General features: G+C 44.6%; 1 protein-coding gene across 2 annotated transcripts in view; it reads left to right on the top strand.

Moving 5' to 3' along the window:
• The window catches only part of LOC129325051 (cytochrome P450 20A1), a 35536-nt gene extending 28539 nt beyond the window's left edge, over positions 1-6997 (top strand). For both annotated transcript variants that reach the window (XM_054972559.1, XM_054972558.1), the window contains 2 exons: positions 5010-5099; positions 6326-6997. In XM_054972559.1, the coding sequence (XP_054828534.1) occupies positions 5010-5099; positions 6326-6476 (241 nt within the window). In that variant the 3' untranslated portion in view covers positions 6477-6997. The remainder of the gene's footprint in view (positions 1-5009; positions 5100-6325) is intronic.
• Positions 6998-15392: the final 8395 nt, after the last annotated feature.

The following is a 15392-nucleotide window of genomic DNA, read 5'->3' as shown; positions in this document are numbered from 1 at the left end:
CAGCTATGAGAATAAAATGTTGAAATCTCAGTTCATAACATTGTGTTGCAGGGGAGGAAATGTCATTTGAGGGGTTGGATTTTGAAGGAAATTGAGATGCTAACTTTATTTCCAGAAAAGAACTTTTTTAAAAAAGGAATGTGTCATGACTTCCTTTCCGTCATGTAGTTAGATTTTTGCCTTTAACCCTCTTCTTCTTACACCCTCTGAGTAGATAATGCTGCCACCAGAAATTATATTTCAAACTAGTTAATTTAAAATTTCCCCTGAATAATGTGCCCAAGTGTCAGGCTTCTTGTGGGACTGTGTGGACCAGAGGACAGGAATGGGATATATAGGAATCACACATACTCTGGGTGAAAAAAAAACCAAGATAAACTTTTATTTTTACATGTAGCGCATTGGTTTCCCACTATTGCTTAAGCTTGGTGGTTTCAGAGATAGTTATCTATTCTTAAAGTTTCTTTACGTAAGCTCAGGCACGGAAAGTAATTTTCCACTCAGGTCTTCTTTATGAGAATAAGCTCCATACATACAGATTCATTCAGGCCTTTCCACACAGCTTGCCTGATTTAAACAGACCAACCTCTCACTCAAACAGACATAGAATTTCTCTCTCAGGCTTCACGCAGACGGCCTGCTTTGCCCAGAATGAATACTTTTCTCTCAGAAACGCACAGTGCAGGCTTCACGCAGACGGCCTGCTTTGCCCAAAATGAATATTTTTCTCTTAGAAACGCACAGTTCAGGCTTCACACAGATTGCCTGCTTTGCCCAGAATGAATACTCTTCTCTCAGAAACGCATGGTTCAGGCTTCACGCAGATAGCCAGCTTTGCCCAGAATGAATACTTTTCTCTCAGAAATGCAGACTGCCTGCTTTGCCCAGAAGGAATACTTTTCTCTCAGAAACGCACAGTTCAGGCTTCATGCAGACAGCCTGCTTTGCCAGAAGGAATACTTTTCTCTCAGATACGCACAGTTCAGGCTTCACACAGATAGCCAGCTTTGCCCAGAATGAATACTTTTCTCTCAGAAATGCAGACTGCCTGCTTTGCCCAGAAGGAATACTTTTCTCTCAGAAACGCACAGTTCAGGCTTCACGCAGGCGGCCTGCTTTGCCCAGAATGAATACTTTTCTCTCAGAAACGCACAGTTCAGGCTTCACGCAGGCGGCCTGCTTTGCCCAGAATGAATACTTTTCTCTCAGAAACGCACAGTTCAGGCTTCACGCAGATAGCCAGCTTTGCCCAGAATGAATACTTTTCTCTCAGAAATGCAGACTGCCTGCTTTGCCCAGAAGGAATACTTTTCTCTCAGAAACGCACAGTTCAGGCTTCATGCAGATGGCCTGCTTTGCCCAGAAGGAATACTTTTCTCTCAGAAACGCACAGTTCAGGCTTCACGCAGATAGCCAGCTTTGCCCAGAATGAATACTTTTCTCTCAGAAATGCAGACTGCCTACTTTGCCCAGAAGGAATACTTTTCTCTCAGAAACGCACAGTTCAGGCTTCACGCAGATTGCCTGCTTTGCCCAGAATGAATACTTTTCTCTCCGCTCAGTAACTAATAACTGCAGTTTGCTCTGCCCCTAGAATATTGCTACTGTCCAGTCAGATTTCACTCCACTCACTCTCCTCAACTCTGCATATACTCTCAGTCATCAGTCACTTCACTCACTCATCCCTCTCTTTTACCCCACCCCTGTCCATTTTTCTTCTGTATCACACCAATCATTTAAATAAACACACACATTTAAAATCATTACAGAATGATTTCCAAACCTGAATTCTACTCAAGAAAGAAAAATACTGTGGCTTGCTTTAGCCTCCAGATGGCAACTCTTAACACAGTTTAGGGTTGGGGGAGGATGGGAATGAAATGAGTCACTGATTTAATTCAGAGAGGAAAGACAGTTGGCCTGGTCGAACGAAAATTTCTCTAAGGGCCTTCTTCTGTCTCTTGTAGCTGTAGCTGCATTTTTGGAACTAGGAAGTAAAGAGACAACCGAGAACTGTGACCCAAAAGCCTTATGAGTGGCTGATGTCTGCAGGAACAGTAGAGGCAGAGGACGAAGTAAAATGTCAGAGGCTGTGCTAGTTTTAAAAATGGCCACCTTAACCTGCTCTTTCAGAAGAGGCTCAGAACACAAGCCCTGTTATTAGACAAATATAGGGTTGCCAGCTCCAAGTTGGGAAATTCCTGGAGATCTTGAGGGAGAAACCTGCAGAAAGTGGGGTTTGGGGAGGGAAAGGACCTTGGCATGGCATTATGGATTTCACCCTTCAAAGCAGCCATTTTCTGCAGGTGAACTGATCTCTGTGGCCTGGAGACCAGTTGTAATTCTGCGAGATCTCCAGCCACTACCTGAAGGCTGGCAACCCTAGAAAAATAGCTTATATTTGGGGCCCAGGCACCCATTATACAGGTTGGGTCTGGGGACCCCACCCTGTGTAAGAGTCTAATGTAAATTCCTGCCCATGCAGGGTGTCCAGTTCAGATCAGGACCGTGTGGCATGTGTGGAGAAGCGGCTTCTCCTTTCCCCCATATTGTTTTCTCTAAATGAAATGGACCCAAGAAGATGTTATTTGCCTGTTAGTGAAATTAATATGCACCCTGGGAAACACATGAGTTTTCACAATGGACCAAGCAGTGCTTTCCTGGGACCACTTCAGGTTGGGAAAGTATTGAAGGAAAGACCGAGGCCCCTTCTCTGTGCACGCTGTGGTCCAGAGCTGACTTATGGCAATTTCCACCATGATAACAGCCGTTGGAGTTTGTTTATTGTCTTGCAACTATTTCTCTCTTCCTCCTGCATCATTCCCATACCATTTTGTCCACATGACTTCTCCCAACATCAGCCTTTCAGGGATCAGAGGAGCTGCTGGGGGGACTGGGACCAGGGCCTTTTTGGTCCTGGCCCCCACCTGGTGGAACTCTGTCTATGGAGATCAGGGCCCAGTGGGAGCTGTTATCCTTCTGCCAGGCCTATAAGACAGAGATGTTCTATCAGGCATATGGTGGTTGAGGCAGGTGGGCCATGGGACCAGCCTTCTGCCATGGGAGGCTCAACCCCCCCCCCCCATCCGTTCTGCTAACATCTAGCAGTTGACTGCCCCATCCCATGGATTGTTGTTTTTGTTGGGTCGTGCAATATGTGTGCCGCTGCCTTTTTGAAACTGTAGTCTTGATTTTACTCATGTTTTATCTGGTTTTAAATTAATATGTTGTGTTATATATGTTGTTCTTCACTCTGAGCCTGCTTGCAGAGAAAGCGAATTAGGAATGCAGTATGAAAATATAAATAAGGTGGGAAAGAGCCATTTCTGTGATATCACAGAATCCAGCCTGATAAATCTCAGTGGGAGAAACTCAGCAACTGGTATTTGGTGTTGGGATCTCACGCCCGTGCGATGAAAGGGCTGTGTGTGTTTGTGTGTCAGGGGGAAGAAAAGCTTGAGAAAATGTGAACTGTGAAGGAAAGACCTTGAAGAAGGAAAAACTTGGGCATTCTTGCGGTGTAACTTTGTTCTAGAGAGCAGCAAATGCCAGAAAGAAACTTGGAAATTTCTTCCATGGATTGCGACTCTTAGTGTATAAGCATATTTTTAGTGTATTGTTATCTATATTATGTTTTAGTGTATATGTTATTTATTGCCCGCCTTTCTCACTTAAAATCAAGGCAGATTGCACACTGGAAGTCAATATGATCAATGGCTGGCACATTGATTAAACATTCAGTAGAGTATGGACAGCAGAAACGTGAAGAGAATAGAGTACGATATTGAATACAATAGAGTATGGACTGCAGAAATTTGAATGCAGAGCTTAAAAAGATGCTGAAACAAAAACTACGTGAAAACTGCCCAGTAGGAGCAACAGCAACAGAAAATACCCAGTAGTAGAGTCTACAGTCCCTATTCCTTTTACAAAGCATCTCTCTGAGCCATTTCCTTACTGCACAGCCCTATTCGCTGTTTTTTAAAAACCCTCCAGAGTAATTCAGTTTTGCATTGATGGCAGAAAGCCAAAGAGTGGGAGCTTTCCTTCAGGCAGGTCATTCCGTAATGCAGAGGCCACCCCAGAGAATGTTCATGTATGGGCAGTGTTTGATTTTGCCTATTACACCTGGTAATAATTAATAGTAATAGTTCCCAAGACTTAATGGCACTTCCTAGAAGAGAGGGCAGCGATTTCTTCTACTCCCCCTTCCCACTACAGATTCTCACTTTATGCTCAGTACTGTCCCTGAGGGTCTGCTGACCCTCCAGGAACAAAATTGGGTGGAGGAGGGGGAAACACTGTCGCTGCAAAGTTCACGGAGAGTTGGATAAAAGAAGATGGCTGTCCAAAAATGCAAGCCATCTTCAGAATTTGCCTGTTGACTTTAAGGAGAAAATGGTGAGGCATGCAATTGAGTAGTAAATGAAGTTGAATAGTAAAAGATCTAACGCACAGTGAAATAATTGCATGTGCTATAGTATAGCCTTTAATCAATATTACTTGCTACAATGAATGTGTGGATTGCCCCCCCCCCCCCCACCGCCGGCCCCATAAAATAAACAGCCCGGCATCATCTTGGCGCCTTGTTAGTTCTTTGATGGTGGGAATCTCAGGTTAATTTAGGCTCAGCTGTGTAATTGCTTGTTTGAAACCCCCCACTGACCTGATGGTGAGACAAGCTCTTCTTTCTAATGACGCATCAGCTTCTTCACACACAGCCATTCACAGGCCAGCTGGGCTGAGAAAAAGTGGGAGGAAGCATTTCACAGGGAAGGAGAAGGGGGAGAGCGGAGAAATCGGGTTGCTGCAAGTTGACCAAATGGCACAAAATGGTGTGTGTGTGTGTGTGTGTGTGTGTGTGAAAAAACAGCATCAGTTTGATGCAGACACACACTTAGTGGAATCTTGTGTGTTATAGATTGCTTCAGCTTCTGGCTTGTCAGCAGAGCAGTTCTGTAAACTGGTTTTAAGGAGGTTGCTAACCCCCCCCCCCAACTTTTTTATAGATTTGATCCAGATAGATTCAATGATGAAACTGCCATGAAAAACCTGTCTCTTCTGGGCTTTTCTGGAAGTCAAGAGTGCCCTGAGCTGAGGTGAGAAAAACCAAAGACGTGTTTTTGGTGTTATTAATAATATTTATTTATTATTTATTTATGTAGTCCGCCTTTCTCATTGAGACTCAAGGCGGATTACACAGTATGAGATTAGTACAATTAGTATCAAGTACCTTTCAATACAGTATCAAGGACATTTCATAAACAATACCAGTACTATGTACATGGTACATGGTGGTACATAGGAGTACATATTTAAAGCGGCAGATAATATGTAAGGCAATATAGTGATGAAGTCTATGGTCCCTAACTCATTAGCGAAGCATCACCCCTACAATACAGCCCTCCCATTTGAGTAAAAAACCTTTTTGAATAGTTCGGTTTTGCATCATTTATGAAAAGCCTGGAGGGTTGGGGCTCTTCCGACTTCCTCAGGCAGGCCATTCCACAGGATAGGGGCCACCACAGAGAAAGCCCTTGTATGGGCTGCTGCTGACTTCACCCGTGTGCAGCCTGGCACCTGCAGGAGACCCTGTTCAGGTGAGCAAAGCTGCCGTGGAGGAACATAGGGAGGGAGGCGGTCCCATAGGTATGCCGGACCAAAGCCGTGAAGAGCTTTGTATGTAATAACTAATACCTTGAACTGAGCACGGTAACTGATGGGTAGCCAATGGAGCAGATGTAGGATGGGAGTGATGTTCATGCTCCTGCTCGCTCCTGATAATAATAAGAACAACAATAACGTGCTTATAGATCACCATTCTGACAGATTAGTGCCACTCTCAGAATGGCAAGAACGTCAGTGCTGTTATTATCTCCATAATAAAGCTGGGGCTGAGAGGAAGGGTGCACCCAAGGCCACTGGCTGAACTCATGGCTGTAGTGGGATTCGAACCAGCTGAGTGCTGATTCAGAGCCCAGCCACTTAACCACTATGCTATGCAAGAAGTTCATTTCCGATGTCGTTAGAACTTCTCCAGGTTAGTGAGGCACTGGATCAGGTCCAGATGAAAATTTCCCCCAACAGAAAAGTGGATGATCTTCACTGCTTTTCCACAGGCAAACTATTCTGGGGTCCCTTCCTCCCCAAAGCACCACTGGAGGGGGCATGTGGAACTGTGGTGGGAGGGAAAGGGTGGGCATCCCGTTTTGCTGACAGAAATCTCTTCTTCCAGTGGAGATTTTCCCGAGGCTCAAAGTCAATGGGTCATGCGGTCCTCACAGTTACACATTCTACATCTGCCGTGTCGCTTTTTGGTTCCCAGGTTTGCCTATATGGTAGCCACCGTATTGCTGAGCGTGGTGGTGAGGAAGCTGCACCTGTGCCCTGTGGAAGGACAAGTTATAGATATCAAATATGAGCTGGTCACCTCACCGAAGGAGGAAGCGTGGATAACTGTATCCAAGAGAAACTGAGGCAAAGAGGGAAACCCTTTCTCGTGTGAAGAGCCATCTGGCACCACCACACCCAGCATACTTATTCTGAATCCACCTCAGACATTTTCCTCCTCCTCTAACAATAAAATCAGGGTATCTTTTACTATGAATCTACTCTGTAAACACAGGAGTAATACAAGAGGAGATTGCTGTAAGTTTTTTAAAAAAACTGTAGACCTTCCATCCTGCCCCCATCCCTTCTGATTTGGAAGCCCTTATCTCTGTTTGGCCCCGTTGTGGTAAAACTTTGCACATGCACAAAGGAACTCTTTTTTTCTCTCTGAAGGACTTTTTTAATCGCTCAGGGGAACTACTTGTTCAGTATTGAGCCCTGACTTCGAATTAAGCCCTGACTTTGCTTACAAAAACAAATAAAAGGCTACAAACTGTTGTTTACCAAGCTATGGTGGAGATCAGACGCACATTTTTCATTAATAAAGGTGTAAAACCCTGCAGCTGTTCTCTATCCCCTACAGCAGGGATGGGGAAAGTGAACTTTACTGGTTTGTCTGTTTGTTTGTGTATGTCATTTGTAGTCCACCTTTTTCACTGAGACTCAAGGCGGATTACATAGTGTGAGATTAGTACAATCAGTAGCAAGGACATTTCCATACAGTGTCAAGGACATTTTCATTAACAGTGTCATAGGATTTTACAAAGACATAGCATTAGCAAGGATCCAATGCAAAGTTGAAGAATTGCTGAAGCAGAACATAATCAATTCTAGGGCTGACATTAGATAACATGAAGCACAGGTAGTATATATTCATATTCAAAGCAAGAGATAATAAGCAAGGCAATATAGTGGTGAAGTCTATGGTCCATAACTAGCAAAGCATCTGCGATCTCCCCTCCCCACAATACTTCCCTCCTATCTGAGTAAAAATCCTGTTTGAATAATTTGGTTTTGGAAAGCGAGGAGGGTGGGGGCTCTCCTGACCTCCTCAGGCAGGCCGTTCCACAGGGTGGGGGCCACCACAGAGAAAGCCCGTGTGCAGGCTGCTGTTGTGGAACAAATTTGGGTAAATCTATGTATGAACTGTTACTTTTTAAAACCAATATTTAATTGCCAGTGGAGACCTATCCTTTGGAGTTCATAAACGGGGTTCTAATCCAACCAATATTAGTCTTGATTAAGCTCTATTGAAAGCAGTTGAACAAAATGTTGGTTGGCTTTCGGTTGGATGTGGTTGCAGTTAACTTCAACTGCAGAGTGGTTCCAGAATGATGGTGGAAATGGATTCTGGGCCAGAAGTTATTTTGGATGTAATCAATTTAGCATAATGTGCTCTTAAAGAGAGAGTCTTTTTTTGTTGGTGTCCAGTTATATCCTGTTGGTAGTTGAAATAGTTCGGAGTCTTTTTGCTGTACAACATAAAGAAGGATCACACAAAGTATACAACTGCTGCAGGTTTTTTGGTTCTAAAGCATCTCTGAGCAAAAGGCATTCAACGTCGTCTCAGCCATTATATGACACAGAATGTGTCGATTATATGCTTCCAACTAGATCTAGAGGACTTAGCCGTGTTAGTCTGTAGTTGCAAAATAGTAAAGAGTTCAGTAGCACCTTTAAGACTAACCAACTTTATTGTAGCATAAGCTTTCGAGAACCACAGCTCTCTTCATCAGATGCACTGGATGAAGAGAATTGTTCTCAAAAGCTTATGCTACAATAAAGTTGGTTAGTCTTAAAGGTGCTACTGAACTCTTTAATATTATGCTTCCAATTAGTTTCACGTTAATTGACCCCCCCCAAGCAATTTTTTCTTTTTTTATCTTTTTTGCCTTTTACTGTGAAGTTTCTACTATGTATATAATTGACCGCAATAGAAAATAGACAATTAAAAACGCTTGGCAACATCAGTACACTGCTTTTGAAAAGCTTGCAATGCTGGTTACTGACTTGGGGAGTTTCACTTTCCCTGGTGTATCTGTCTTGGTTTGGGGATTAAAAGAGCCCTCTGGATTATTTTACAAAACATTTGGGTAAATTGTGGGGAAAAGAGCACCTCCATCCTTTTGTATGAGGCACACTGCTCCTCGTGAGGATTCTTTTCTGGGAGTTTAGGCTGGTGCACAGAGAAATCTAGTTCAAGACACGGAATTTGGACTGGCCAGTCTTCCCAGCATTGTGCTTCTATGAGATTTTGAGGCTGGCGTGCTGGATTTCGATCAGTACCAGGAATGATAACATTTGCTACACATCAGCACTGCGCAGCTTGTGTTTGGTCTACGAGGGGCAAAGCGAAAGAAGGGGAAGAAAAGGCTGACTTCAGGGATTAACGCAGGAGTGTTGCAGATGGAGAGGCAGGCAGATGCTTTAACCCTTTAATCGCCACAGACTCAGTTTATATCTACCTTGAGGGAGTTACTCTTAGAGAAGACGGATGCGAATAGTGGCAGAAGGCAGCAGTGGAAGAGAAATGCCACCTTTTGATTTAACCAAGGTTAGCAAGAGAGTGCCTGAAATTTTGGAACAGTAGCGTGTAAGCTGCCTGTGGCTGTGGACCAATAGGAATTCAATTATTTTCTCGTTAATCGATTCTTGCCTTCTTTTGGTTTGCTATTATCTTGCCTCTTATTACCATATTTTCCTTCCTTTTTAAATAAACTTGCTTTGGTGGAATTTGGTTGCCCAAGTTAGCATATTGTTTTGGGGGGAGGTTCTTGAGAGCTTCCGTCTCCCTTGTGCCAGACATACTGATTGAGACTTCCTCCCGCTAAAAGCCCGTAACGACCCGGTAGATCGCGCAGAAAATGTGGAAGATCGCATTTTCTCGTGCGAGATTTGCGCAACGTCACGTGATGTCACACAAATGTCGCGCGAGAAAACGCGATCTTCGTTTTTTGCGCGATCTACCGGGTTGTTGTCTAAGGGTCTCTAGATGTGCAGGTTTCTACAACCATATAGCAGTTAAAAAGTAAATGGCTGTTAAAAAATAAAGGGGAGCCCAAACAGCCTCAGAACGCCTCCATGGCGGAAGGAAGGGTCCTCCCACAAGCTATTTCCCCGGGTCACAATTGGGGAGGGAAATTTTCCTCACCTGTTTTTACTGCTCTATGTGCACAGAATACTCCACATGGAGCAGAACAAACGGGGGGGGGACTCCCTCCCCGGCTCTTTTGACATGGGGAAATGGCTCGAGGGAGAGGTAAGAGCCCTTCCTCCCCCTGTGGAAGCATTCTGAGGCCATTTGGGCTCTCCTTTATTTTCAACAGCCATTCCCCAAAGCTGCTGTGTAGCTGCAGGGAGCTTGAGTTAGGTCCCTAGACCCAACTCTTTAAAAACCTGCATGGCTAGCTTGGCCCTAACCTCTGATGGGATTCGCAGCTCTCCTCCAGGCCTCAAGTAAACGAGCAGCTTGGATTGGTATCCGATGTGGGTGGCACTGGCATTTGCCAAGAAGAATGCCAGTGACGTGTGCATAGCCCAGGAAGGTCACTCATCAAGGGTCAGTGTAGTTTGAAAGACAATCTAGTTGTTGGGTGTCGTTATCCCCCCCCCAAAAAAACAGTGCAAATGGACATATTTCAATCTTACGTTCATTTTGACAGGTAGTTTTTTTCTGGGAATAATTCCCATGAACATCTCTCAGTGACGCACACCCTTGCCAGCTGCCTTTGTTGTTCACTAACACAATGTTTCCAAATTCATAAGAAGGTCAAAAATCTACCACTCGGAGTCTCTCTACACGAGACTCCAGGCTGTGTGTCCATCAAGTGTCGGGAGACACAATGTTAGCTGGGAAGCATAGTTTTAAAAGACAGTTGGCAGAGGTTGCTCCGGAGGGGACAGATTCTCTAACAGCACTCCACGGCCTCTGGTGTGCTGGACTGTCTCCCCTTCCAGAGCTTTTACCCTGCTGCCCTTGCTGCTTAAAACTTTGAATTAACCGAACATAGGCAGGGCAAAGGCTCCAGAAGGGGAGATGCCAGAGGCGGCAGAAGGCTGAGAATCTGTCGCCTCCGGAGAGATCTCCGCTGGCTCTTACCATTTAAAAATATGCTTCCTGGCTAACATTGGGTCTCCCAACATGTGAAGTACACATGTCAAAAGTACTGGGTAGAGAGAGACTCAGTATTCTGGCTAGAAAGGGCACTGTAAGCGAGGCTTTGGTTTACTGCTCCGTACTATCCCCGCCCTTTAGGGGCCTTTTCACTTCCCCAGCGAAGCAGTGTTATAGTTACAGCACGGAGAGGGTGCCTGGGCCATGGGGTGGGGGGAATGGAATCGTCACTTTTGCACTTTATAGATGTGACAGAGATGGAGGTAGAAACATCAGTGAGTACTATGGGGATGGGGCGGGCGGGGGGGGGGCATGTTTTCACACCCCGATGTGGCTGCAGCGTATGTCTTTTGTATTTTGGAAGCTACATGAAGAAGGCTTTGAAACACAAAACCTAAGTTTGTTCTTCAGTTCTTCTTACAGGTCCTCTCCTTCCTTTCCTTCCTTCCTTCTTCTCTCACTTGGCGTAGAGAGAAACCTAGTCTGCATAGCAACAGACTGCCAGAAGAGACGAACTTCTAAGCACCAGTTTGGGATTGAATTAACAGCTATTAAAATGCAGCAATCTCCTTATGCCAAAATTCAATTTGCTGTAAATTAAAAATGAGTATTATTAAGTTGTTTAAAATATAACAAGAGCTGTGCAAATCTCTGTCAGCTCCTCTCATAAATTTCCATGGTAGGATGCAAACAAAATCCACCTTCAATTCTGTTTTGGTCCAGTATTTCTTAATTGCCCTGGTGTGGATCACAGCTCTTGACAGGACGTAACGGCCTGATCACCTGTGCCTTGCGGAGGTCATTGGTTACACCTGGCATGTGAGAAACGAATAACAAATCCTAGAACCTGATTCTCAAACTCCTGCAGTACAGGTGACTTCCCTTCATTGGGGGGCTGTTCTGTTTTGTTCTTGATCTGTAAACCGTCACTACATAGCAAGAGGATACTTACCCGTTGTCTTCTAAGACTTACGTTCTCGATATCCTGAAATTCTTAAAAGGGGGAGGAGTGTATAATAATCTCTCTTGTGCAATTTAGAATTTGCAGAGGTGGCAGGAAGAAAAGAACACAGATGGGCTTCACCCACACATACAATCACTCTAACAGTCAAATATAGGAACCAATTCTATTGGATCTCCCTCCCCTTAAAAACATTTCTTTCATTATTTGTATTCTCCCTCTTCCTGTAGGGGCTTCCCTGTGTGATGAAAAGGGGTGAGGATTAGATTGCTACCCTCTCAGCTGATCTCCAGACCCTGAGAGATCAGTACCCCTGGAGAAAATGGCTGCTTTGGGGAGTGGATTCTATGGCTGTATATCCTTTTGAGGTCCGTCCCCTCCCCAAACCCAACCCCCAAAAATCTCCAGGAATTTCTCTACCTGGATTTGCCCTCCCTGCTTGCTCCCCACCCACCCCCACATTCACTGCTGCTTGTATACATAGCCTGTATGGTCAGGGAAACAAAAGAACAGAAATGGGATGATGGGTAAGGGGTGGCAACGTTAACTACTGACCAAATACGGTCATCATCATAACGACAATAAAACAACATTCGATTTATATACCGCCCTTCAGGACAACTTAACGGCCATTCAGAGCAGTTTGCAAAGCATGTTGTTGTTATCCTCACACAACAATCACCCTGTGAGATGGGTGGGGCTGAGAGAGCTCTGAGAGAGCTGTGACTGACCCCAGATGGCTTCAAGCGGAGTAGTGGAGAATAAAAACCAGTTCTCCAGTCCTGCGCTCTTAACCCCTACACAAAACTGACTATATTTTAAGGTTGGTTTCGATTGAGGATGAGGACGGAGGAGCTAAGGGCTTATTTGGCATTCTGTCCCATGCTGGATACTGTATTAACACAAATATTGTGTGTGTGAAGTGCTGTCAAGTCACAGCAACGTTATGGGGCTTTCAAGCAAGGGAGGAACCAGATCAGCCTAGCCTGGGCCATCAAAGTCCGGGTAACACAATCCAGATTTCGGGCCCTGCTTGATCCTACTTTCTTAATGGACTCCTTGGCAGCAGCTGCCATAATCCCCATTTGAAAGTCAGCCCGTCCACGTGCTTCCGGTTTCCATTTTAGGTGGTTCTTTACATACTGTTATATTTTATTCTTTTTAAAGGATTTTTATACCTACGACTTTCCAGATATTTGGGGGCTGCATGCAACTTGGAGCCGATGCAGCATACAAATAGGGTGTAGGGGTGGAGCTGAAAAACCTTCGCCTGGCTCACCTAGCAAGTCCCATAGGTCATTGGGTCAGTTCCTGCTGCTTCACCAGCAAGTGGCTGGAAGGATAAACTCATCCTTGTTTAGCTTGTTAGGAAACGCTTGAGAAATAATAAGGGCCAACCTGACAGTTCGGCTCCATGTATGTTACGTCAATTTTGAACCCCCTTTGGTCTGAGGTAAATGAGGCAAGATTACCCACCTTACTCCAGTGCTTTTAAGAGTAAATCAGTGCGTGAAGCAGGGCTTTTTTTCAGGGGGAACGCGAGGGAACGGAGTTCCGGAACCTCTTGAAAATGGTCACATGGCTGGTGGCCCCGCCCCCTGATCTCCAGACAGAGGGGAGTTGAGATTGCCCTCCACGCCACTCAATCTCAACTCCCCTCTGTCTGGAGATCAGGGGGCGGGGCCACCACCCATGTGACCATTTACTCTGAGGGCAACCCACTGAGTTCCACCACCTCTTTTCCCAGAAAAAAATCCGACGTGAAGAGTTCCATAGCACAGGCCAAAGAATTGTCTCTTGCTAATGACTGCAGATTAAGGCGCAAGTAAAGACACAGCAGCAGAAGCAGGGAGGAAAAGTTGGCAAACCTACGCGCAAGTTTTGGAAGGTCACTCAGGTTAGTATTGCAAATGAAGAGCTCAGTGGGATATGAGTGCTTAGAGTTTGCGCAGGTGTTCAGATACCACGGCAGGGGGCTGCTGCTGACCCTAGAAGCCTAGAGCAATATACCAGGAGCTAACAGAAAGGTGTAAATGCAAAATCTCTCTCCAGTGCCGTGACTCTAATTTATTGTGGCAGGGCTTGGAGTGTTGGTGAGATTTATGACTAAAAGTTTGCTTAGCAATGTAAGCACCCATTTTTCACTGCTGAATAGCAGTCACAGCACCAGAGTGTTCTTTGTTATTATTTTTAAATGATGTGTCAACCCTAGAAGTCAATAATGTTCTCAGGAAATTCCAGGCCAGAAAAGAAATCACAGTGTGCAATGTCATTTCCACCCCCCACCCCCACCCCCCACATTTTTTAAAAACTGAAGGGGCGGGGGATCTAAGAATCCTATAACAGCATATAAACATGGGTTTAGGCCAGATGCATCTGACAAAGAGAGCTGTAGTTCTCGAAAGCTTATGCTGCAATAAAGTTGGTTAGTCTTAAAGCTGCTACTGGACTCTACTATTTTGCTGCTTTTACATAAGGACCATTGGAATGGAGGCACGGATCATGATGTAAGCCAGTTTGGGTCCCCATGGCAGATAAAGATGGGAGAGAAAGCTGAAGCCCCTTCTCTTCGTAAACCGAAGTGGGCCCTGGAGCACTGGGGAATGTCTGACTGTGAATCAACTCGGGGAACCTTGTCACCGTTTGCGGCAGATGACTCATCTCAGTTATCCCTTAGAAGTATATGGATTACATTTCTATTTCAAAAACCTAGCATTCCCCAAACTGGTTAAATCCTCTATAATCTGTTATGAATGGTTTGGATCCTATCTAAAATTTCCACAGGAGGAAGGAGGCACCTTTCACTTTCCCGTCTTCTGCCGCAGATTTCCAACTCGCCCACAAGTTATTCCCCAGCATCCTTATTCCCTGAGAGCAGCATTTGAAGGGCACTTTGGGCTGTGGTGGGAAGGTGGAGGCAGGGAAATTGTGCTCTGTGGTTGGAAGTCCCTTCCGTCAGTGGAAATGAGGGAGGGGACGGAAAGGATCCAAGCTTTTGTGTTTTTATTTTAATTATCTTGGAACATGCATCTTTTAAGGACCACATTTGTTGAGTAGAAACTTCGCCCTGGTCTTCACTGCTTCCGTCATTCCTCGCAGACTAGATGGTTGCTGTGAGTCTCATTCAGTTTGGATCAGAGCTGCAGGCTGCTAAATATGGCCCAAATAGAACTCTGTTTACAATGCAGGCACCTGGGAACCTGTTTTCTTTGGTGTTAACATGGTAGATCTCTCCCACCTACCCCCCCTCCGTCTCTATTTTAGATTGAAATCCCAAGATCCTATGTTGAAGTATCCCAGTGAGAAAGAATGGAAGTGTCACAAAGAGAAACATAAAACACTTCTTACTCATGAGGAGTGGGGTGTGGGAAAGGGATAAAAGATAACTGTTGCCATAGCAATAGTTGCTTGAAGATACGTATTTTTAAATCTAACTCAAAGTAAGCATTCCAAACACATTAGCCTCTCCCTTTGAAACAGTGCAGTTAAAATTTTCTTGCTTTTCACAGCTCTCAAAAGAATATCCTGCTCAATAGAAAAGGAAGGGTGTAATTCAATTCTCCATTAATGCTTATTTGGAAGGAAAGGTTGGACTTTTTTAAAAAAGAGCCTGTCATAGTCCTGCTTCTCTTGTTCCAGAATCTCTGAGCTTTCTTGGTATTAATCTAGGAATTAATTGTACAGTCCTCAAGAAAACTGAATACTCTATAAATTTTATCTGTGATAATAATTCTGATTTGCTTGTCAGAGTTACTATTAAAAGGTCAACACGTGTCCTGGGAATCCAAAATATGGTTTGGCTCTTGGATACGGTTATTTAAATTTGTGTCTTTCTTTGTGGGCCCAATGGGACCCTTCAAGTGGCTTAAAAAATGAATTAAAATCACAATATTCAAATTAACGACCATTTTTTAAAAAGCGGAGTTG

The sequence above is a fragment of the Eublepharis macularius genome, chromosome 2, assembly GCF_028583425.1.
Source record: "Eublepharis macularius isolate TG4126 chromosome 2, MPM_Emac_v1.0, whole genome shotgun sequence".
In the NCBI taxonomy this organism is placed as follows: domain Eukaryota; kingdom Metazoa; phylum Chordata; class Lepidosauria; order Squamata; family Eublepharidae; genus Eublepharis; species Eublepharis macularius.
The sequence above is the reverse complement of the archived record's forward strand: the minus strand, read 5'-3'. Positions and strand labels throughout refer to the sequence as shown.